The sequence below is a fragment of the Ranitomeya variabilis genome, chromosome 5 (assembly GCF_051348905.1).
Source record: "Ranitomeya variabilis isolate aRanVar5 chromosome 5, aRanVar5.hap1, whole genome shotgun sequence".
NCBI classification, from domain to species: Eukaryota; Metazoa; Chordata; class Amphibia; order Anura; family Dendrobatidae; genus Ranitomeya; species Ranitomeya variabilis.
Window position 1 is genome coordinate 252,102,312 of NC_135236.1, and position 26,194 is coordinate 252,128,505.

The 26,194-nt window shown below is 41.9% G+C and overlaps 1 protein-coding gene across 3 annotated transcripts in view; it reads right to left on the reverse strand.

Annotated features, from left to right (window-relative positions):
* Positions 1-4,684: 4,684 nt before the first annotated feature.
* Positions 4,685-26,194, reverse strand: part of FAM219B (family with sequence similarity 219 member B) — a 31,053-nt gene continuing 9,543 nt past the window's right edge. For 2 of the 3 annotated variants that reach the window (XM_077264056.1, XM_077264058.1), the window contains exons 3-6: positions 11,893-11,977; positions 11,733-11,810; positions 9,349-9,397; positions 4,685-5,612 (exon numbers count right to left, since the gene is read on the reverse strand). In XM_077264056.1, coding sequence (XP_077120171.1) covers positions 5,454-5,612; positions 9,349-9,397; positions 11,733-11,810; positions 11,893-11,977 — 371 coding nt within the window. In that variant the 3' untranslated portion in view covers positions 4,685-5,453. The remainder of the gene's footprint in view (positions 5,613-9,348; positions 9,398-11,732; positions 11,811-11,892; positions 11,978-26,194) is intronic. The other variant, XM_077264057.1, reaches the window with a different exon arrangement.

The window sequence follows — 26,194 nt, forward strand, 5'->3', positions numbered from 1 at the left end:
GAAATTCATTGTTGTGACTTTGAGACCCCGCACGCCAGTTTTACGCTGAATAAAAAGCAGTGTGCATGAGATTTCCATAAATCCCATCCACTTTGCTGTGAATAAAAACGCTGCATTTTACGGTTCCAACAGCCAGGGTCAGATTCATGCCAATGGTTTGGGCAATAGGAATCTGACAGGTTCCCTTTAAATTCTACGCCCGAACATACATCCACTCGGGCTGGTATCTTTTGCTGCAGCATGTTACAGTACCAGCAATGTGGAGGAGAGTTTCCAAAATTTCATACATGCATTGGTGAGAAAATCTACAAATGTACAAGCATTGCGGATATAATATGCACAATGTCTTTTAATGCTGATTATTTTCACTGCAGCCTTCATCCTTTGCAATGCACAGGGTCAATCAAAGCAGTTCTGAAACAGAATCTGATCAAGTTAGTGCAGATTTTGAATATGCAAATTTTTCTGCAGAAAATCCACCCATGTATATGTACCCTAAGGGTGCAGTCAGGGGGCCATCTAAGGCCGGGGTCACACTACAGCAGAATACGGACGAGTGCTAAGCGATATAAAATCGCATAGCACTCAGACCAATGTTAATCTATGGGGCAGCTCCCATCATGTTTTTTTTCTCGTCCGTATTATACTTGCAAGTGTAATCGCAGCATGCTGCGATCGTCCGCGTAGCTCAGCTGAGAAACGCCAATGCAAGTCTATGGGTGCGAGAAAAAAAATCGCACAGTACACGGACCATGCGTGTGACTTGCGAGAAATTCTCAGGCATTGGCAGGTGACAGGAAAGATTCAGCCATTATTTGCTCATTTTGCAAGTGTATGAGAAAATCTCACCACACGGATGATACACGGATACTTTTGAGAAAAAAACGCATCCTGGCATTGCACACAATTTACATACGGAGAACATTTGTGCGATTCTCGGCAGACAAAAATCGGACAGTTTTCTTTTTACATTGTGTGTGACTCCAGCCTAAATCTGTGCGACTGGCATACAGTGCTCGGACTAGCCGGCGGCTCTCCCGACCATGACGGCTTCATATAGTTCTATTGCCTAACAATGGAACTTCTTTACCTATTTTCCCTGTACTCTACTAGCACAGAGTTAAAGGGAATCTGTTAAGTTTTTGCTATATAATCTGAGGCCAGCATGAGGTAAGAGCGGAGACAGATTTTAGGTATGTGTCACTCATTAGGCTGTGTGCCGTTTACTTACGATGAAGGTTTATTATCAGGAGATTCAGTGCTAGGACTAGCTTGTCTAGTGGTTCGACCTTGACCCCTCTTCTAATAAGCAGCTCGCTGTCAATAGACAACATACACAGAAAACTGTAGGGTTTGAGCTCTGCTGTCACAACTGCTGCATCTAGTAGACTAAATGATACATCACTGAAATCAGGGTCTATTTCTTTATTTTGTGCTGGTCTCAAGTGAGGTAATAAAAAAATCTGACAGATTCCCTTTAAAGCCACTATACACATTAGAAGAAATTCGATTACTTCAGACTGGTCAAACATCCACCATTGATTTGGGCCTCCTTACTTTACCCCCAATACATGATGATGTTGATTGAGGTAGAAAAGGATCGGGAAGTTGGAATTTCAAGCTTTTTGATCTCTGGGCAGATGAGCTGCTTTCTCCACTTTCCCCATAGAGAACACAGGTGTGGATAGGCCAAGTGTGCCAGTGTGTGGAGAAGGCAGGAGAGAGCGTTATCTGCCAATTGGATCACTCTGATATTAGTTTTCTAAAGTCTATTGCCAGCTGTAGCACAGGCACACTACATTGCTGTATAATAGCTGGCTGCAACAGGGGTGGAGACTAGATATTATAAACCCAAAATGAACAGGTCTACATTCTGCAAGTCTATTCATTATAAAAAAAAAACGCGGAGAAAATCCTGCAAACTTCTACATTATTAGGCTATGTGCACACGTTCAGGATTTTTGGTGTTTTTTCGGCCGTTTTCTGCAAAAAAAAAAACCAAACACATACATAAGCATCCCATCATTTTTAATGAATTCTGCAATTTTTGTGCACATGCTGCATTTTTTTTTCCTGTGAAAAAATGCAGCATGTTCATTAATTTTGCTGATTTTTTGTGTTTTTGCCGCTATTGCATTGGGAAGCTCCAGAAAAAAACGCATGCGGAATTCCTGCAGAAAGAATCTAGTTTTGTTAAGGAAAATTCTGCACACTTTCCTGAACATGTGGACATAGCCTTAATCAGAAAAAACTTTCCTCAATTTTTCTAACTTCAGTGTTTCTTTAAAGGGAACCATGCCACCATCTTTCTAAAACTTAATTCCAGTAAAAAGGATCCATAATGAAGCTGCCTGGGCCACATGCACAGTTTTATATGTGCCCTGCCTGCAGTAGGGCAGAGCAAAACGCGCCTGAGCTAGCCCATGATGCTAATACGCAGGACAGAGATTTCTTTCAGCCATGTGGATGGTGCTGAACGTGTCTTCCACATCAATGAAAGGTGGAGTACGGATTTTGGGGGGCAAAGAGAAATGGCACCTAACGGAATTTACATACAATGCAGGGGGAGGGTGAGGTAAGGTACCGCGTTTGTAGATCATTAATAAATCACTGTAATGTAGCATAACATGCTGCTATAACCAAGTTTTAAATGCATGTGAAACAGATTTCGTCTGTTATATGTGTTTAAAGAAGGAACTGGGGGCTGACATCTTGGTTTTGCAGCAGTAGCAGGGCACTAACAGTGTCATTTTACAGCACCCCATGGACATAGGAGATAATAGACCGGCGCTGACCCTATCTTTAACATTGGAGAGGTGTTAGCAGTGAGCTGGGCACGCCTCTGTGGGCTGCACAACTCACTGCTGTAGGTGTGACTAGCAGCCATTTTATTATAGCCCAGTGCTCTCTGCCCAGCTCCACTTACTCTCTATCACAGGAGCTCCATTCACTCCATGAAGCTGCATTCCCAGCCTGCAGAGAGAGATGACACCTGACACCTCTCTCAGCCATACAATGTATCTCTCCCCTCCCTCCACATTGCCTGGCCATTTACTGCAGACCTGGAGCTCCTTCTTATTACTGAGGGATGAGTCACAGACAGCTCTGCACAGACAATGCTGCTCCATACACACCACATAAACTAACTGTGCTTCTGATGCAGTAACTGCTGGTGATAGCAGATCACAGGGCAGTCACACACAAAATGGCTCTGCCCTGTGATGCTGCTCTTCATTCTGCCCCAGGGATATTAGACCACCCAAAAGGGGAGGGAAATGCTGATGTCAACAGTTACTGCCCAGATTTTCCAGCTAACAGTAAAGCTGGTAAGTCTTACTATAGCTGCTTGAGGTCTAAAACGGAAAATGCTCCCCCTAGTGGTCAATATATATTTGTAAGAAAATATAATATTTTTCATATAGAAATGTTTGCAAACATTGCACTAGTACATTTTATTTACTATTTTAAGCTTAATTTCATTTAAAAAAAAAAAAAAAAAAAAAATTCAAGAAAACTGGTGGCACCTTCCCTTTAAGTAAAGCAGTGCAGGCACTCAAAAGGTGGTGCCATTGGTCACACACTAACAAAACTAGTGACAGGTTCCCTTTAAAACAAGAAGACCATTGTAGACCACATTTTCTCATGTAACACAATGCTGTCACTCCCATAACCAGAAGACTTCCCACTGCCAGCCAGGAGTGCTGTAATCATGGTGCAACGTATGATGTTTAGATTCTGACACTTTTCTGAAATACATGTGTTTTTCCAAAATTGAGAGGCAAATCCACAAGTAATTAAGTATAGGGGAAGACATAATGCACATGGCAGCACACCCGTCCTAATCTAAAGCAATATCTAAATGGCATCTGTGGAGACATAGCACAATATTTGCTTTATAAAACCAGTATGACACAGGGGTACAATCTGGGCCTACTGACTTCATATTACTGCTGTGTACAAAAAGTAACTTGAAATTCCAGTCAATAAAATTCTGGCTATACTTTATTTATTTTTTAAATAGAATGTAATTTAAATAAAATGTACCCTATGCTAACCCGCAGCATCCTGGGAGTGATGTTGCCTCAGAAGACTAATTTCCTGCTATCGTGTCCAAAACAAAAGCCGGACTCATCCTTCAAGAGGACAGACCTCCATTGCCATCTTGAGGTCAATGAAGTAGCCTTCACAAGGGGAAAACACCACCAGCCCTACTCCTGGGATTATAGTGTGATGTGACAATGGACAGTAGCTGGATCCCTCAGGTTATTAGTCCAGGTAAATAAACAGCTCACCCTTCTAATAATTTGGCTCTGGCTGCAGTGTTACGGTCATTTCTCCAGTTTCCCAGGCCACATATTGCCCATGCTACTGCGAGCAGCCAGTTTGGTCTAACCATGCTATCATGGCCTGCAGCATCTCTGGACTTAGAGTAAAACAGGGATGTCACCAGATCGTCACGATACAGATGCCCAAGTGCATTCAGCACAACTCTTGATAACAGGCCAAGCGGCATAAATTTGAGGGTGTCTTTGTGCCATTGACATTTACATTTTTTTCATCATTTGCGGATCAGGAACATGTCTCTCCCTCCCGTGATTTCCCCAGTTCCACTTCTTTCCCATTTATTGCAATGTTAATGTTGAGTAGTTCCACAGAGTGAAATCTCTTCAGTAATGAAGCAGAGTCCATAAAACAGAAAGTGTTTAATAAAGATACAAACTCTGGAAATATTTAGCGGAGTACAAGTACTAGAGACTTGAGGACGGTGCTCTTACCCACTAGTGCTTCCTTGATATGCTGAGCACTCTCCCTAACCACAAACAAGTGTAACACGTTCAATTCTTGACTTAAAAGCCCATATCTTACAGGCGGTTCACTTTGCATCATGTAAACAGTTATGTTCCCCTCTTTGCACTTAATATAACAGAGCTTGCGAGACACCAGAAGCTCCAATGCCACTTCATGTGTCCCCACATTCAGTAATGGAGTTGTAATGACCAGTTTAGTTATGTAACAGAGCTAGAACGGATGGGGGTTTACAGTACATAGGCAGCGCCCAACAAAATCAATACAATTGTGATTCAGCAGAAAACTAACACCAGAACCCTCATGAGATCGGAGTGCATCCATGCCGATATCTGGTAGCTTTGGATTCATGGTTAGCGAGCTTCTTCTGGTGGCCCAGCGTGCTACATTAAAAGCACCATAGCTTATGTCTTTGGAAAGTATTGTCATGTCCGGTTATGTTCACTTCTGGCCATATATAGTGTTCTCAAATGCACGTAACAAAGCCATCTTCTCGTAGAGGCACCCTGTGTAGCATAAGAGCCCATGCCTCTCAGGCCACGTGCAGGTCATCCATCCATACAAGCCAGTTCTGTTTGCCATCCGATCAGTCACCTCCGTAGATCACAGACAGGCGAGGATAAAGCATAGAATTTCCCCATGTTTAATCACTGGATGCAGCATGACCAAGATTCCCCCAAACAACACGGACAGGAGATTGAGCGTACAGGCTTGGGGGGAATCAAGTCTAGATCTTCGTCATCTGGAATCTCATCTAAGTGGTAGCCATCCTGGAGAAGCTGCCGGTTAAGGTCTTGTGAGACCTGCTACCGAAACAAACATGAACAAAGTTAGCACCTGAACTACCGCATTTCTGAAACAAAACAATGACCTTTTAAATGTAATTATCATAGACAATCATTTTGACAGCAGGAGTGGGAAGCCCTGGGGAATTCAAGTTATGCTGGCAGTTTGATGGCTGGATTTCATCGTTAGAGCCAAGAGTTGGTGTTTAGGTCAGGAAAAGCTACCAGAGAATACAGCACGCATATCTATATACGGTAGCTCCTTTTCATATTAAAGGAAATCTGTCATCAGGTGTTTGCTATGTAATCTGAGAGCAGCATGATGTAGGGGCAGATGCTCTGATTCCAGTCATGTCACTTACTGGGCAGCTTGCGGTCATTTGATAAATCCGTTTTATCTAGTGCAGATCTAGCAGTTCTCTGAATGTAGAGCTCTGTATACCCCACCCACAGCACTAGCTTTCTGCACATGTACAGTGTCCATAGAAATCTGGCAAACAGTGATGGTGGCGGGGTTATACAGAGCTCATGAATATGCTTGACTACCTGGCAGCAGGTATATTAGTCCTCTAGTGATAATCTCCTGCTGATAAAATCACTGTTATAACTACACTAAGCAGCCCTGTAAGTGACACAATCAGGTGTCTTTCTCTACATTATGCTGTTCTCATAATAGACGACAAAAAACCACTGACCGATTCCCTTTAATTGGTGTAGTAGACCATGTTTTTCCAAACCCGTTAAAGGGAAAAGGAAAACAACAAAAAAAAAAACCCACAGTAAACATGGATTTTTTTAAATTTTAAAATATGGCCAATGTATCGTATTGGATGACTAAACGGTGGGCCACATTTCTTATCATGTTTCAATTTGTTTTACAGTCCCCTTTTCCATGAAGTGTAGAAAAAAAAAATCCAATGCCATTTGCAGACTGAAAGTTAAGCTTCACCCCTTTTGCCTCATTTAGACGTCAGAATGTTTGCCATTTAGGCCGGCCTCACACTAGCGAGTTTTACGGACGTATGAGCGCATAAACTACGTCCGTAAAATACGCATTACACACGGCCCAATGATTCTCTATGGCCCAGCTCCTATCTGCCGTATATTACGCATCCATAATATACGGTCTTGTACGGCCGTAGAAAATCGCAGCATGCTGCGTTTGTCACCGTATTGCGCAAAAAAAAAAAAATTGCCAATGAAAGTCTATGGGGGCGAGAAAAATACGGATTCCACACGGACCAGCAGTGTGACTTGCGAGAAATACGCAGCGGTGTTAGTGAAAAGCCGGTAATTCAATTGCCGGCTTTTCATTTCTCCTTCACAAACCCGACATGATATGAGACATGGTTTACATACAGTAAACCATCTCATATCCCCTTTTTTTTTTTTTTGCATATTCCACACTACTAATGTTAGTAGTGGGTATGTGCAAAATTTGGGCGTTGTAGCTGCTAAAATAAAGGGTTAGATGGCGGAAAAAATTGGCGTGGGCTCCCGCGCAATTTTCTCCGCCAGAGTGGTAAAGCCAGTGACTGAGGGCAGATATTAATAGCCAGGAGAGGGTCCATGGTTATTGCCCCCCCCTGGCTACAAACATCTGCCCCCAGCCACCCCAGAAAAGGCACATCTGGAAGATGCGCCTATTCTGGCACTTGGCCACTCTCTTCCCACTCCCGTGTAGCGGTGGGATATGGGGTAATGAAGGGTTAATGTCACCTTGCTATTGTAAGGTGACATTAAGCCAGATTAATAATGGAGAGGCGTCAATTATGACACCTATCCATTATTAATCCAATTGTATGAAAGGGTTAAAAAAACCCACACATTATTAAAAAGTATTTTAATGAAATAAACACAGGTTGTTTTAATATTTTATTGCTCTCTCAATCCACCTGAAGACCCTCGCTCAGAAAAATAATAAACCAACAATATACATACCTTCAGATGATCTGTCACGTCCCACGAAGTAAATCCATCTGAAGGGGTTAAATCATTTTACAGGCAGGAGCTGTGCTAAAGCACTCGCTTGTGCCTGTAAACCCCGGGTGCTGAAAGGAAAGCAGGATGATCTGTAGTTACCTTGAGTTGCGGTGATGCACCCTCTGCTGGATGTCCTCATGAACTGGAGCCTTGGAAAAGTTCCCACGCTCGAGTTCATACGAGGACATCCAGCAGAGGGCGCATCACCGCAACTCAAGGTAAGTATAGATCATCCTGCTTTCCTTTCAGCACCCGGGGTTTACAGGCACCAGCGAGGGCTTTAGCACAGCTCCTGCCTGTAAAATGATTTAACCCCTTCAGATGGATTTACTTTGTGGGACGTGACAGATCATCTGAAGGTATGTATATTGTTGGTTTATTATTTTTCTGAGCGAGGGTCTTCAGGTGGATCGAGAGAGCAATAAAATATTAAAACAACCTTTGTGTTTATTTCATTAAAATACTTTAATAATGTGTGTTTTTTTAACCCTTTCATACAATTGGATTAATAATGGATAGGTGTCATAATTGACGCCTCTCCATTATTAATCTGGCTTAATGTCACCTTACAATAGCAAGGTGACATTAACCCTTCATTACCCCATATCCCACCGCTACACGGGAGTGGGAAGAGAGTGGCCAAGTGCCAGAATAGGCGCATCTTCCAGATGTGCCTTTTCTGGGGTGGCTGATGTTTGTAGCCAGGGGGGGGGGGGCAATAACCATGGACCCTCTCTAGGCTATTAATATCTGCCCTCAGTCACTGGCTTTACCACTCTGGCGGAGAAAATTGCGCGGGAGCCCACACCAATTTTTTCCGCCATTTAACCGTTTATTTTAGCAGCTACAGCGCCCAAATTTTGCACATACACACTACTAACATTAGTAGTGTGGAATGTGCAAAAAAAAGGGGATATGAGATGGTTTACTGTATGTAAACCATGTCTCATATCCTGTCGGGTTTGGGAAGGAGAAATGAAAAGCCGGCAATTGAATTACCGGCTTTTCACATATATCGCGCTGAATGAAATATAAATACAGTGTGTATATAATTAAATATATATATATATATACACATTTGAGCACATAAGTCCATTAGATGTTGGTTTTGCAAGCCTGCGAGAAAATATCGCAGTACGGATGCCATACGGATTACATACGGAGGAAGCCATGCGCAAAATACGCTGACACACCCTGCCTACGGAGGACATACGGACCACTATTTTGGGGACTTTTCTGCGTATTACGGCCGTAAAAAACGGACCGTATTTACATACGCTGAGTGTGAGGCTGGCCATAATGAAATAAAAATCCAGCTCTCAGTGTCCTGGACCTGATTTTCATGAAATTAAAAAAAAAGTTAAAAATGTGAGTCAATTTTTAAATTATCAATATGGCATTTTTTTGTCTGCAAAAAGAAAAAAAAAAAAATTCCAAGCGTCTATCCATTAAAGAGTAAAAAACAGACAGCACCCATCACATGGAGGGCAACACATGCTGTCTTTTTTTTTTTTATTACTATTTCACAGAACCATTTACTAGAATGGGCAAGATTGATGAATTAGAATTTTTTTTTTTTTTTCAAATACGTTTGCGGACACCCAGTCTGTAAAAAGAAAAACAAACACAAGCCATGAACATGTGAACGGCTCAATAGACTATAAGGGGTACATGTTTCATCTGTGAAAAGCACAAGCAGAATGCTGGAAAACGGCATCTGAATGAGCCCCTATGGGCACAATATCAAAGTGTATGTCTTTAAATAGATACTTGCCTCTGCTGAGGAATATCCAGAAGAACATCTAGATTCCAATTCCACATCGCTGCAACAGGAAGCAGAGGAAATAGGGCAGGAAGCAGTCAAAGCCAACAGGATGTAGATAGGAAAAGAAGAATTAGATTCAGCTGTTGCTCAAAGTAAAACAGAACCTTAACGGTTACACAAAGTCACAACATTGGGGATGAGGCAGAACTGGACCTTCGCTTCTCTAAGGCTGGTTTCACACTTGCGCTGCTGATGGCAGCATACTTCCTCAAAATTTCACGTTTCCGCGTGGCCACCGCTCACCTCAAATCGCCGCAGGCAGACACATCCGCAAACAACGCATGTCCCTGCGTACCCAATGAAAAAGATAGGTACGCAGGCAGAAGTAGGCGGAGCTTCACAGAGGAAGTACGCCGCCATCCGCAGTGCACAGCAACGCAAGTGTGAAACCAGCCTTGGTGTGCACATCCAAGGAGAAGCTCAACACTACGCAAGCGCAGAATTTCAAGGCCAATTCTAGTGACGTTGGCGCAACCCCGGGAACATCGTTCAAACTGCCTGAGCGGCGACACCAGTGACTAAACAAAATGAAGCACACTCCTGTGGTTACATGAGCAGATACAATATAACTATATAAAGTGCTTTTGCACACGATTACAGTGTTTTTAATTATATATATATATATGTGTATATATATATATATATATATATATATATATATATATATATATATATATATATATATATATATATATACATATACACACACATATATATATATATACACACATATATATATATATATATATATATATATATATATATATATATATATATATACACACACATATATATATATATATATATATATATATATATATATATATATATATATATATATATATTTATTTATATATTTATATTAACAACATTATTATTATGTTAGTGATGCACATTGCATCCCTAACACACTGGGGACAGAATAGATGCTAAAAGTGACGTGACCCTTTAAAACTACATGTTGTCTTGCCAAAAAGTGACCTCTCATAGGCTAGGTCGATAGAAGAAAAATGCTATGGATCATGGAACAATAGGAGGAAAAGAATGAAACATTGGGTAGTTAAGGAGTTAAACAATAGATCATGTTCTGATGACACACACTATAGCTATGATGCATAAACCGGAGCGCTTCCTTTACTTCCCCTAACTCACACCCTACCATGTTTGCCGACAATCAATCATTAACAGCATTTCAAGGAACCCCAGCACTGAAAACAATATCTTAAAGAGGACCTCTATTCGAAACTAAAAAGTAGACAAAGAAATTCCACCTTTCAATAATATATTACAGTTGATGTGTAAATTAACTATGTAAATACTTTACTGCTGTTGCATTAGTTACAAGAGGCTTTCTTGGTAAGTATAGGGTGTATTCACACCGTGCACCTATAGTACAGTTTTGCAAAAGTCATGATAAACTGCCTATGTAAATATACCTATATAGAGCCAATTTAAAAACTTACTAAAATCATTCTATACACTCAAGAGTAGAAACTTTTTAGGCTTTGCTCATAAACTTTAGCAGTTTCAATATTTTTTGAGAATAAATTGAATCAATAGTCTGCAATTATGTACAATCAGCTATTGTGTCCATAAAAAGGGGTATCCCTTCTAACCAGTTACCTACTGCATTTTCTATACCATCAAATATTGGATTTTGAAATCCAAGTTACAGTATTTTCTCTACCACTGCCCCTCTGCCCCCACCTGCAGTGCTTTGGCATTTGCACACTTGTCTCCTGCTGCATAGGATCCATTTTGAAGACCCCCAGCTTCTGAGTCTCTCTAGGGTCTCGCTGATACAGACAATTGTAACTTCTGCTAAATGTAATCTGGCTCTACCTTTCTTTATAAAGCATGGGCTAGGCATCATGGGACCTGTGGTTTCTAGAGTTGCTGTCCGCAGACAGTAATTTGTACATTTAAGATGGTAAGATTTACATTTTCTGTACCAAATTGTCAGGAGTGGAGTTAAAGGACAGCGACCAGGTGAGTTGAATGGAGTAGTAGGTAGCACATGCCCCTTAGTGTTCCAGCTAAGTGTTTGACATTGAAGACTACCTGGAGAGTGCCTTATGCTCCGCTATCTTCACTAGTGTCATAGTGCAACCTGCTGCACCATGCAATTTCTCATGGCCTTTTGCAGCAAAAGGAGAAATATGGGAGAATAGTAGACCCAAGTCTCCAGTTCTGGTCAACACTGGGGGGCTTTGTGCTGGGACCCACACTGATCCAACAGTGTTCAGTAATACAGTGGATAGGGGCTAAAATTCCCTTTAAATATTCAAACACAGCAAAGTAATGTTAATATTATTACACTAAAGTCAGATCACCTGTCAGAATCCAAGGACACTAGTGTTTCATCAGACGCCTGGCTGAGGGCTGCATACCCCCTGTTAAACTTTACTGACCTGCAATATAGAAAAGATATGTCTGTGTGGTTATAAGTAACTGACAGCGCTATTAACCAACGTATTGGTCAGCAAGCCCTACCGTTTAGGTGCAGCCTTCATTTTCCCTGTCCCTCCAAGCATTCCTTTTTTTCTGAGAGCTGCCCGTGCCAAGTCCCGCTGCCTTTCTGAAAGGAGAGAAGCTCGTTAATATGTCCAACATACAAGAGAGAACAGCAGGTATTCCCAGCAGTGCCAAGTCAACCCGAAAATCTAACATCTGCTCCTTTACCTTGAACCCGCACTTATGCAAGAGCAAGAATCCTAAGGCAGTCGGTGTGATCCTTGTAAGACCAGTTCCTATAACCTGTCTGACGTAGTCAGGGCTAGACAAAACGTAGCACTACCCATAGCATTTAATACAAATGACAGGTGTTATACTTAGCTGCTAGAAGTGTGGTTGTTGAATAAGGCAGGCTTATATACCGGCGTTCATGTACTGCCCAACGTCTGACGTTTTTCTAGAGACTCCAAAGTCAAAAGAACCAAGCTTGACAATAATATGGGGACTGGCTGAGAACATGTATATTTACATAGGAATTGGGGCTGATGGCTGGCAGTATGTGGCCAGTGGCAGAATTCTGTAGTGCTCAACACAATCAGCTACAACAAAAAGCTTCAGCAAATAACGCAATTAAAAAAGGCTATTCGCATCTCCAAGAATTTATCCCAGTATGTAGTGGGTGTAATAATAATATTAGCAAATACCTCAAACTAGAAATTAAGTATAGTTCTTCAGATTCACAATGTCGTGTACCTCATGTAGGGCATTGTAGCAGCTTAGGTATCCATGGTTACGACCTCTCAGAGTGACAGTTAGCTAGACAGCTCTTCGTGATCTTAACTTTGGATATCCAAGCTATCGCAATGCCCTATGTGAAGAATATTGGAGATATAATTACATATGTATCCTATTTAGCATCTGATTATAAAAATCCCTTAAGCATGTGCTGTAGTAACATGACACCTGGCCAGCTTCAAACAAAGGGCTTCTCACGCCCCACTAGCTAGCTGGTATGCAACCTTCTACAGGAGGCCTCCCTGTGGATCCAAGCCTGTGGGGCCTGAGTCATTTGTTCAGCCAGCTAGGATTTCATTAAGGAGTTATGGACATACTATACATCTTAGCTGTACTCAGTGTGTATTTCCGAGATCCCCAGAACAGGGCAAGCGCCTGCCTGGGTCTTGAGCCATTCTAAGGCTATGTGCACACGTTGCGGATTTTGCTGCGGGTCCGCAGCAGTTTCCCATGAGTTTACAGTACAATGTAAACCTATGGGAAACTGAAAATGCTGTGCCCATGCTGCGGAAAAAAACGCACGGAAACGCAATGGTTTACATTCCGCAGCATGTCAATTCTTTGTGCGGATTATGCAGTGGTTTTACACCTGCTCCATAATAGAAAACCGCATGTGTAAAACTGCAGTGGAATCCGCACAAAATCCGCTGTAAAACCGCAGGTAAAACGCAGTGTCTTTTACCTGCAGATTTCTAAAATCCGCTGTGGAAAAATCCACAGAGGTCCATTCTACGTGTGCACATAGCCTGACACGCACAGGAAGGGATATACATAGAGCAGCCAGTAACAGCTAGGTAGCAAAATTGTGTCTAGTCTCCATGAGAAGAAGGGCCCGGTCGGATCAGATAGCTCAAGAACCGCTACTCTAGGACTGCCCAGAAAGGAGGTATGATCTTTCATAGGTTTTGGGAGATTCATCTCCAAACCTCCAAGGGAGGGGACTAAGGTTCGGCACAGAGGGCAGGAGGGGAGTGACCTAGAGGGTTAAATGCTTGTGTGAAGCATAGTCTATTGCTTCTTCTCTGGGAGGTCACATCATGTGAGGAGAAGTCACACACAAAGGAGACCACAAGCCTCCGATGTGGCACCTCCCCCGCAAGCCAGGCCTTTCATCTAACATTATTTTCTGCTTATACCCTTTGTCCTACCACTATTGTATTTGCATATCTGACCATTATATATGAATAAGCATTGTGTATACAGTGTATTTTCTAGTGTACCCTTAAGGCAATTAACACCTTAACCCCGGAGCTTTTTTCGGTTTGGCGTTTGTTTTCCGCTCCCCTGCTTCCCAGAGCCATAACTTTTTTATTTTTCAGTCAATATGGCCATGTGAGGGCTTATTTTTTGCTGAACGAGTTGTACTTTTGAACAACACCATTGGTTTTACCATGCAGTAGAAAATGGAAAAAAAAATCCAAGTACGGTGAAATTGCAAAAAAGTGCAATCCCACACTTGTTTTTCATTTGGCTTTTTTGCTAGGTTCACTAAATGCTAAAACTGACCTGCCATTATGATTCTCCAGGTCATTACAAGTTCATAGACACCAAACATGTCTAGGTTATTTTTATCTAAGTGGTGAAAAAAAAAATTCCAAACTTTGCAGAAAAAAAAATTTGCGCAATTTTCCGATACCTGTAGTATCTCCATATTTCGTGATCTCGGGTTGGGAGAGGGCATATTTTTTGAGTGCCGAGCTGACGTTTTTAACCCTGCTATTCTGTTTAGATTTCACATACACTTGTACTGTTCCCGGTCATTTTTGACCGTCCTTATAAAATAATCATTTTTAGCTAATCTAAGTGGTTTTTTTAAACAGTTTTTGCACTATTATATTGCTTGTGAAGATGGTTGTTCAAATACCAGAAAAAAATATAAATACAAAGCTTGTTTTATATTTTTTTTTATATCCAAAAGGGAACATGGTATTTTTTCGATTTTTGTAAAAATTGATTATTTTTGCAGATAAAAAAAAAATCTTGATCTAAATGTTAACTATAAGTAATAATATCAAACATTATGTAGATATACTTTTTTCAAAGGCAAAAAAAAAAAAAAAAAAAAGCTTTTTTCTCTATAAAATGGCAAAAACCGTTGTTTTTTATACACTTATACTGTTCCCGGTCATTTTTGACTGGACCTAACAAAGTTGTGATTTGTACCTAATTCAAGTGTTATTTGATTACCTGTTGCATTGTTTTACTGTATGTGAACATGGTTTTCAATAATCAGATGAAAAATTAATTCAAAAACTTATTTTTTGAATCAAATAAATTAACATTTATGTACAGTGTAATACTGTACAACCAGCAAACACATGGAAAATCATGATTTACAATATGAAATGTTGACAACTGAATGGAACTAGATCTATATGAACAGCAGGGTAAATAAAAACCAGTGAAATAAATTGCGCATAGCTATACTGGAAGCGAATCCGTCGGCTGTATCGCAACTTGAAAATGTTGGTATGTGTAAATCTGTTCTGACCAAAAGTAGTCAGATACATTGATAAATAGTAGTAGATGCAATATATAGTTCAAAATTAGGTGATAGCACCTTTATTTTTGTCAAAAATTGTCTGGAGAGCTGAATAAAGGCCTATCGGTCATTTTTGACCGAACAGTACAAGTGTAAAAAAAATTGTATCAAATAAAGTAAACAAAAATTAAAAAAAAAAAAAAATTCCCACAGAGAGTACCCCCCTAATGACGAAAAGTCAGGGAGCCTCAAGTCTCAGAATCACACGCTGAATTTTTATAACATTATAGAATTTCAAAAACGGTCATTTTTGACCTAACAGAACAGCAGGGTTAATGATACCATTTTGGTGCAGATATGATCTTTTTATCGCCCATTATTGCATTTTAATGCAATGTCGCTGCGACAGAAAAAAAAACAAAAAAAAAAAAACACTATTCTGGTGTTTCGAATTTTTTTTCTCGCTACGCCATTAGCGTTCAGGTTAATCCTTTTTATTATTGGTAGCTCAGGTAATTCTGAACGCAGCGATACCAAAATGTGTATTTTTTTAATTTGTTTTAATTATAATGGGGCAAAAGGAGTGTGATTTGAAATTTTTTTATTATTTTGATTTTTTTTTTTTTTTAACCCCTTCCTGACATCCGACGTACTATCCCGTCGAGGTGGGGTGGGCCCGTATGACCGCCGACGGGATAGTACGTCATACGCGATCAGCGGCGCTCACGGGGGGAGCGCCGCCGATCGCGGCCGGGTGTCAGCTGATTATCACAGCTGACATCCGGCACTATGTGCCAGGAGCGGTCACGGACCGCTCCCGGCACATTAACCCCCGGCACACCGCGATCAAACATGATCGCGATGTGCCGGCGATGCAGGGAAGCATCGCGCAGGGAGGGGGCTCCCTGCGGGCTTCCCTGAGCCCCCCGCAGCAACGCGATGTGATCGCGTTGCTGCGAGGGTCTTACCTCCCTCCCTGCAGCTCCCAGACCTGGATCCAAGATGGCCGCGGATCCGGGTCCTGCAGGGAGGGAGGTGGCTTCACAGACGCCTGCTCAGAGCAGGCACTGTGAAGCAGCCTGCACTTTCCTCAGATCGGTGATCTGTCAGAGTGCTATGCAAACTGGCAGATCACCGATCTGTATTGTCCCCCCCTGGGGCAAAGTAAAAAAGTTAAAAAAAAAATTTTCCAAATGTGTAAAAAAAAAAAAAAAAAAATATTCCAAAATAATGAAAAAAAAAATAAAATATTATTCCCATAAATACATTTCTTTATCTAAATAAAATAAAAAAAACAATAAAAGTACACATATTTAGTATCGCCGCGTCCGTAACGACCCAACCTATAAAACTGCCCCACTAGTTAACCCCTTCAGTAAACACCGTAAGAAAAAAAAAAAAAAAACGAGGCAAAAAACAACGCTTTATTACCATACCGCCGAACAAAAAGTGGAATAACACGCGATGAAAAAGACGGATATAAATAACCATGGTACCGCTGAAAACGTCATCTTGTCCCGCAAAAAACAAGCCGCCATACAGCATCATCAGCAAAAAAATAAAAAAGTTATAGTCCTGAGAATAAAGCGATACCAAAATAATTATTTTTTCTATAAAATAGTTTTTATCGTATAAAAGCGCCAAAACATAAAAAAATTATATAAATGAGATATCGCTGTAATCGTACTGACCCGACGAATAAAACTGCTTTATCAATTTTACCAAACGCGGAACGGTATAAACGCCTCTCCCAAAAGAAATTCATGAATAGCTGGTTTTTGGTCATTCTGCCTCACAAAAATCGGAATAAAAAGTGATCAAAAATGGTCACGTGTCCGAAAATGTTACCAATAAAAACGTCAACTCGTCCCACAAAAAACAAGACCTCACATGACTCTGTGGACCAAAATGTGGAAAAATTATAGGTCTCAAAATGTGGAGACGCAAAAACTTTTTTGCTATAAAAAGCGTCTTTTAGGCTGGTTTCACACTTGCGTTTTTATCTGCATGCGTTTTTTAAAAAAACGCATGTGTGAAAAAACGCATGTAAACGTGGTAAAACGCATGCGTTTTTAGACGCATGCGTTTTTATAGAAAAACACAAGAAAACAAACAAAAAAAAAAAAACCCTACCCCTAACCCTACCCCTAACCTGAAATACGTGGCACTAAAATATACGTTTATATACGTATATAAGTGCCACGATATTTCAGTGGCCACGTACTTAAGTGCCACGTACTTAAGTGCCACGTACTTAAGTGCCACGTACTTAAGTGCCACGTACTTAAGTGCCACGTACTTAAGTGCCACGTACTTAAGTGCCACGTACTTAAGTGCCACGTACTTAAGTGCCACGTACTTAAGTGCCACGTACTTAAGTGCCACGTACTTAAGTGCCACGTACTTAAGTGCCACGTACTTAAGTGCCACGTACTTAAGTGCCACGTACTTAAGTGCCACGTACTTAAGTGCCACGTACTTAAGTGCCACGTACTTAAGTGCCACGTACTTAAGTGCCACGTACTTAAGTGCCACGTACTTAAGTGCCACGTACTTAAGTGCCACGTACTTAAGTGCCACGTACTTAAGTGCCACGTACTTAAGTGCCACGTACTTAAGTGCCACGTACTTAAGTGCCACGTACTTAAGTGCCACGTACTTAAGTGCCACGTACTTAAGTGCCACGTACTTAAGTGCCACGTACTTAAGTGCCACGTACTTAAGTGCCACGTACTTAAGTGCCACGTACTTAAGTGCCACGTACTTAAGTGCCACGTACTTAAGTGCCACGTACTTAAGTGCCACGTACTTAAGTGCCACGTACTTAAGTGCCACGTACTTAAGTGCCACGTACTTAAGTGCCACGTACTTAAGTGCCACGTACTTAAGTGCCACGTACTTAAGTGCCACGTACTTAAGTGCCACGTACTTAAGTGCCACGTACTTAAGTGCCACGTACTTAAGTGCCACGTACTTAAGTGCCACGTACTTAAGTGCCACGTACTTAAGTGCCACGTACTTAAGTGCCACGTACTTAAGTGCCACGTACTTAAGTGCCACGTACTTAAGTGCCACGTACTTAAGTGCCACGTACTTAAGTGCCACGTACTTAAGTGCCACGTACTTAAGTGCCACGTACTTAAGTGCCACGTACTTAAGTGCCACGTACTTAAGTGCCACGTACTTAAGTGCCACGTACTTAAGTGCCACGTACTTAAGTGCCACGTACTTAAGTGCCACGTACTTAAGTGCCACGTACTTAAGTGCCACGTACTTAAGTGCCACGTACTTAAGTGCCACGTACTTAAGTGCCACGTACTTAAGTGCCACGTACTTAAGTGCCACGTACTTAAGTGCCACGTACTTAAGTGCCACGTACTTAAGTGCCACGTACTTAAGTGCCACGTACTTAAGTGCCACGTACTTAAGTGCCACGTACTTAAGTGCCACGTACTTAAGTGCCACGTACTTAAGTGCCACGTACTTAAGTGCCACGTACTTAAGTGCCACGTACTTAAGTGCCACGTACTTAAGTGCCACGTACTTAAGTGCCACGTACTTAAGTGCCACGTACTTAAGTGCCACGTACTTAAGTGCCACGTACTTAAGTGCCACGTACTTAAGTGCCACGTACTTAAGTGCCACGTACTTAAGTGCCACGTACTTAAGTGCCACGTACTTAAGTGCCACGTACTTAAGTGCCACGTACTTAAGTGCCACGTACTTAAGTGCCACGTACTTAAGTGCCACGTACTTAAGTGCCACGTACTTAAGTGCCACGTACTTAAGTGCCACGTACTTAAGTGCCACGTACTTAAGTGCCACGTACTTAAGTGCCACGTACTTAAGTGCCACGTACTTAAGTGCCACGTACTTAAGTGCCACGTACTTAAGTGCCACGTACTTAAGTGCCACGTACTTAAGTGCCACGTACTTAAGTGCCACGTACTTAAGTGCCACGTACTTAAGTGCCACGTACTTAAGTGCCACGTACTTAAGTGCCACGTACTTAAGTGCCACGTACTTAAGTGCCACGTACTTAAGTGCCACGTACTTAAGTGCCACGTACTTAAGTGCCACGTACTTAAGTGCCACGTACTTAAGTGCCACGTACTTAAGTGCCACGTACTTAAGTGCCACGTACTTAAGTGCCACGTACTTAAGTGCCACGTACTTAAGTGCCACGTACTTAAGTGCCACGTACTTAAGTGCCACGTACTTAAGTGCCACGTACTTAAGTGCCACGTACTTAAGTGCCACGTACTTAAGTGCCACGTACTTAAGTGCCACGTACTTAAGTGCCACGTACTTAAGTGCCACGTACTTAAGTGCCACGTACTTAAGTGCCACGTACTTAAGTGCCACGTACTTAAGTGCCACGTACTTAAGTGCCACGTACTTAAGTGCCACGTACTTAAGTGCCACGTACTTAAGTGCCACGTACTTAAGTGCCACGTACTTAAGTGCCACGTACTTAAGTGCCACGTACTTAAGTGCCACGTACTTAAGTGCCACGTACTTAAGTGCCACGTATTATCAGTACTTGTCCACGTATAGCCACGTATAAGTGCCACGTACTTAAGTGCCACGTACTTAAGTGCCACGTATTTACGTGCCACGATATTTCAGTGCCACGTATAACCACATAGTTATAGTATTTATAGTACGTGGCACTGAAATATCGTGGCACTGAAACACGTGGCACTGAAACACGTGGCACTTAAATACGTGGCACTTAAATATGTGGCACTTAAATACGTGGCACTTATGACTGTCAGAAAATGTTCATTAAACGGTTAGAGGTGAGGTTAGGGGTAGGGTTAGGGTTACCGTTGGGATTAGGGTTAGGGGTGTGTTTGGGTTAGGGTTTCAGGTAGAATTGGGGAGTTTCCACTGTTCAGGCACATCAGGGGCTCTCCAAACGCGACATGGCGTCCGATCTCAATTCCAGCCAATTCTGCGTTGAAAAAGTAAAACAGTGCTCCTTCCCTTCCGAGCTCTCCCGTGCGTCCAAAAAGGGGTTTACCCCAACATATGGGTTATCAGCGTACTCGGGACAAATTGAACAACAACTTCTGGGGTCCAAGTTCTCTTGTTATCCTTGGGAAAATAAAAATTTGGGGGGCTAAAAATCATTTTTGTGGGAAAAAAATATGTTTTATTTTCACGGCTCTGCGATGTAAACTGTAGTGAAACACTTGGGGGTTCAAAGTTCTCACAACACATCTAGATAAGTTCCTTGGGAGGTCTAGTTTCCAATATGGGGTCACTTGTGGGGGGTTTGTACTGTTTGGGTACATCAGGGGCTCTGCAAATGCAACGTGACGCCTGCAGACCAATCCATTTAAGTCTGCATTCCAAATGGCGCTCCTTCCCTTCCGAGCTCTGTCATGTGCCCAAACAGTGGTTACCCCCCACATAGGGGGTATCAGCGTACTCAGGACAAATTGGAAAACAACTTGTAGGGTCCAATTTATTCTGTTACCCTTGTAAAAATACAAAGCTGGGGGCTAAAAAATCATTTTTGTGAAAAAAAAAAATAATTTTTATTTTCACGGCTTTGCGTTACAAACTGTAGTGAAACACTTGGGGGTTCAAAGTTCTCACAACACATCTAGATAAGTTCCTTGGGAGGTCTAGTTTCCAATATGGGGTCACTTGTGGGGGGTTTGTACTGTTTGGGTACATCAGGGGCTCTGCAAATGCAACGTGACGCCTGCAGACCAATCCATTTAAGTCTGCATTCCAAATGGCGCTCCTTCCCTTCCGAGCTCTGTCATGTGCCCAAACAGTGGTTACCCCCCACATAGGGGGTATCAGCGTACTCAGGACAAATTGGAAAACAACTTTTAGGGTCCAATTTATTCTGTTACCCTTGTAAAAATACAAAGCTGGGGGCTAAAAATCATTTTTGTGAAAAAAAAAAAGAATTTTTATTTTCACGGCTTTGCGTTACAAACTGTAGTGAAACACTTGGGGGTTCAAAGTTCTCACAACACATCTAGATAAGTTCCTTGGGAGGTCTAGTTTCCAATATGGGGTCACTTGTGGGGGGTTTGTACTGTTTGGGTACATCAGGGGCTCTGCAAATGCAACGTGACGCCTGCAGACCAATCCATTTAAGTCTGCATTCCAAATGGCGCTCCTTCCCTTCCGAGCTCTGTCATGCGCCCAAACAGTGGTTACCCTCCATATATGGGGTATCAGCGTACTCAGGACAAATTGGACAACAACTTTTGGGGTCCAGTTTATTCTGTTACTCTTGTAAAAATACAAAAGCTGGGGGCTAAAAAATCATTTTTGTGAAAAAAAAAAAGAATTTTTATTTTCACGGCTCTGCGTTATAATCTGTAGTGAAACACTTGGGGGTGCAAAGCTCTCAAAACACATCTAGATAAGTTCCTTAGGGGGTCTAATTTCCAAAATGGTGTCATTTGTGGGGGGTTTCAATGTTTAGGCACATCAGGGGCTCTCCAAACGCAACATGGCGTCCCATCTCAATTCCAGTCAATTTTGCATTGAAAAGTCAAATGGCGCTCCTTCCCTTCCAAGCTCTGCCATGCGCCCAAACAGTGGTTTACCCCAACATATGGGGTATCTGCGTACTCAGGACAAATTGCACAACATTTTTTGTGGACCAATTTCTTCTCTTACCCTTGGGAAAATAAAAAATTGGGGGCGAAAAGATCATTTTTGTGAAAAAATATGATTTTTTATTTTTACGGCTCTGCATTATAAACTTCTGTGAAGCACTTGGTGGGTCAAAGTGCTCACCACACATCTAGATAAGTTCCTTAGGGGGTCTACTTTCCAAAATGGTGTCACTTGTAGGAGGTTTCAATGTTTAGGCACATCAGGGGCTCTCCAAACGCAACATGGCGTCCCATCTCAATTCCAGTCAATTTTGCATTGAAAAGTCAAATGGCGCTCCTTCACTTCCGAGCTCTGCCATGCGCCCAAACAGTGGTTTACCCCAACGTATGGGGTATCTGCGTACTCAGGACAAATTGCACAACATTTTTTGGGGACCAATTTCTTCTCTTACCCTTGGGAAAATAAAAAATTGGGGGCGAAAAGATCATTTTTGTGAAAAAATATGATTTTTTATTTTTACGGCTCTGCATTATAAACTTCTGTGAAGCACTTGGTGGGTCAAAGTGCTCACCACACATCTAGATAAGTTCCTTAGGGGGTCTACTTTCCAAAATGGTGTCACTTGTAGGGGGTTTCAATGTTTAGGCACATCAGGGGCTCTCCAAACACAACATGGCATCCCATCTCAATTCCAGTCAATTTTGCATTGAAAAGTCAAATGGCGCTCCTTCCCTTCCAAGCTCTGCCATGCGCCCAAACAGTGGTTTACCCCAACATATGGGGTATCTGCGTACTCAGGACAAATTGCACAACATTTTTTGGGGACCAATTTCTTCTCTTACCCTTGGGAAAATAAAAAATTGGGGGCGAAAAGATCATTTTTGTGAAAAAATATGATTTTTTATTTTTACGGCTCTGCATTATAAACTTCTGTGAAGCACTTGGTGGGTCAAAGTGCTCACCACACATCTAGATAAGTTCCTTAGGGGGTCTACTTTCCAAAATGGTGTCACTTGTAGGGGGTTTCAATGTTTAGGCACATCAGGGGCTCTCCAAACGCAACATGGCGTCCCATCTCAATTCCAGTAAATTTTGCATTGAAAAGTCAAATGGCGCTCCTTCCCTTCCAAGCTCTGCCATGCGCCCAAACAATGGTTTACACCCACATATGGGGTATCAGCGTACTCAGGACAAATTGTACAACAACTTTTGCAGTCTATTTTCTCCTGTTACCCTTGGTAAAATAAAACAAATTGGAGCTGAAATAAATTTTGTGTGAAAAAAAATTAAATGTTCATTTTTATTTAAACATTCCAAAAATTCCTGTGAAACACCTGAAGGGTTAATAAACTTCTTGAGTGTGGTTTTGAGCACCTTGAGGGGTGCAGTTTTTAGAATGGTGTCACACTTGGGTATTTTCTATCATACAGACCCCTCAAAATGACTTCAAATGAGATGTGGTCCCTAAAAAAAAATGGTGTTGTAAAAATGAGAAATTTCTGGTCAACTTTTAACCCTTATAACTCCCTAACAAAAAAAAATTTTGGTTCCAAAATTGTGCTGATGTAAAGTAGACATGTGGGAAATGTTACTTATTAAGTATTTTGCGTGACATATGTCTGTGATTTAAGGGCATAAAAATTCAAAGTTGGAAAATTGCAAAATTTTCAAAATTTTCGCCAAATTTCCGTTTTTTTCACAAATAAACGCAAGTTATATCGAAGAAATTTTACCACTATCATGAAGTACAATATGTCACAAGAAAACAATGTCAGAATCGCCAAGATCCGTTGAAGCGTTCCAGAGTTATAACCTCCTAAAGGGACAGTGGTCAGAATTGTAAAAATTGGCCCGGTCATTAACGTGCAAACCACCCTTGGGGGTGAAGGGGTTAATCTACTTTTGCCATGCTTCAATAGCCTCCATGGGAGACTAGAAGCTGGCACAACTCTATTGGCTCTGCTACATGGGAGCGATGCTCAGATCGCCCCATGTAGCAGAATTACTGGATTGCTGTGAGCACCGACCACAGGGTGGCGCTCACAGCAATCTGGCATCAACAACCATAGAGATCTGCTGGACACCTCTGGTTGTTATGCCAATGCACCGATGACGCCCGATCATCCGCAGTACAAGCGATCAGACGATAGCAGGTTTAAGTGCCCTCAGGGGACTAAAACACAGTGAAAAAAAACAAACATGCTTGTTTAAATCACCCCCTTTCCCTTCCCTGATTAAAAATAAAGATAATAATAATAATAATAATAAAGATAACACATAATTATATACAGTACAGAGCAAAAGTTTGGACACACCTTCTCATTTAAAGATTTTTCTGTATTTTCATGACTATGAAAATTGTACATTCACACTGAAGGCATCAATACTATGAATTAACACATGTGGAGTTATATACTTAACAAAAAAATGTGAAATAACTGAAATAATTATATTCTAGGTTCTTCTTCAAAGTAGACACCTTTTGCTTTGATGACTGCTTTGCACACTCTTGGCATTCTCTTGATGAGCTTCAAGAGGTAGTCACCGGGAATGGTTTTCACTTCACAGGTGTGCCCTGTCAGGTTTAAGGCTGGGGTCACACATGCGTGTTTTATGTACGTAAGAGCGCATAAACTACGTCCGTAAAACTCGCATTACATACGGCACAATGCTTCTCAATGGGGCTGCTCCTATCAGCCGTATATTACGGTTCAGTATTATACGGCTTTCTACGGCCGTACAAAATCGCAGCATGCTGCGTTTGTCAGCGTACTGCGCAAATAATACGCCAATGAAAGTCTATGGGGGCGAGAAAAATACGGATTCCACACGGACCAGCAGTGTGACTTGCGAGAAATACGCAGCGCTGTTAGTGAAAAGTCGGAAATTCAATTGCCGGCTTTTTCCTTCTCCTGCACAAACCCGACAGGATATGAGACATGGTTTACATACAGTAAACCATCTCATATCCCCCTTTTTTTTGCATATTCCACACTACTAATGTTAGTAGTGTGTATGTGCAAAATTTCAGCGCTGTAGCTGCTAAAATAAAGGGTTAAATGGCGGAAAAAATTGGCGTGGGCTCCCGCGCAATTTTCTCCGCCAGAGTGGTAAAGCCAGTGACTGAGGGCAGATATTAATAGCCAGGAGAGGGTCCATGGTTATTGGCCCCCCCGTGGCTAAAAACATCTGCCCCCAGCCACCCCAGAAAAGGCACATCTGGAAGATGCGCCTATTCTGGCACTTGGCCACTCTCTTCCCACTCCCTGTAGCGGTGGGATATGGGGTAATGAAGGGTTAATGCCACCTTGCTATTGGAAGGTGACATTAAGCCAGATTAATAATGGAGAGGCGTCAATTATGACACCTATCCATTATTAATCCAATTGTAGGAAAGGGTTAAAAAACACACACACACATGATTAAAAAGGATTTTAATGAAATAAACACAGCGGTTGTTGTAATAATTTATTGTTCTCGCAATCCATTTGCAAACCCTCGCTTGGCAAAATAATAAACGCACAAAATACATACCTTCTGATGTCAGATCACGTCCAACGATGTAATCCATCTGAAGGGGTTAACTAATATTACAGGCAGGAGCCCTGCTAATGCAGCGGTGCTCCGTGCCTGTAATCCCCAGCGAATGAATGAAATGTAGGTCATTGACCTACATTTCCTTCAGTCGCGGTGATGCGCCCCCTGGTGGATGTCCTCATATGACCTGGAGCGTGGGAAAAAGTTCCCAGGCTGCAGTTCATGAGAACATCCACCAGAGGGCGCCTCACCGCGACTGAATGTAAGTATAGATCACTGCTTTCCTTTCAGCACCCGGGGATTACAGGCACGAGCGAGTGGATTATCGCAGCTCTGCCTGTAATATTAGTTAACCCCTTCATATGGATTACTTCGTGGGACATGATCTGACATCAGAAGGTATGTATATTGTGCGTTTATTATTTTGCCAAGCGAGGGTTTGCAAATGGATTGCGAGAACAATAAATTATTACAACAACCGCTGTGTTTATTTCATTAAAATACTTTTTAATCATGTGTGTGTGTGTTTTTTAACCCTTTCCTACAATTGGATTAATAATGGATAGGTGTCATAATTGACGCCTCTCCATTATTAATCTGGCTTAATGTCACCTTCCAATAGCAAGGTGGCATTAACCCTTCATTACCCCATATCCCACCGCTACAGGGAGTGGGAAGAGAGTGGCCAAGTGCCAGAATAGGCGCATCTTCCAGATGTGCCTTTTCTGGGGTGGCTGGGGGCAGATGTTTGTAGCCACGGGGGGGCCAATAACCATGGACCCTCTCCTGGCTATTAATATCTGCCCTCAGTCACTGGCTTTACCACTCTGGCGGAGAAAATTGCGCGGGAGCCCACGCCAATTTTTTCCGCCATTTAACCCTTTATTTCAGCAGCTACAGCGCTGAAATTTTGCACATACACACTACTAACAT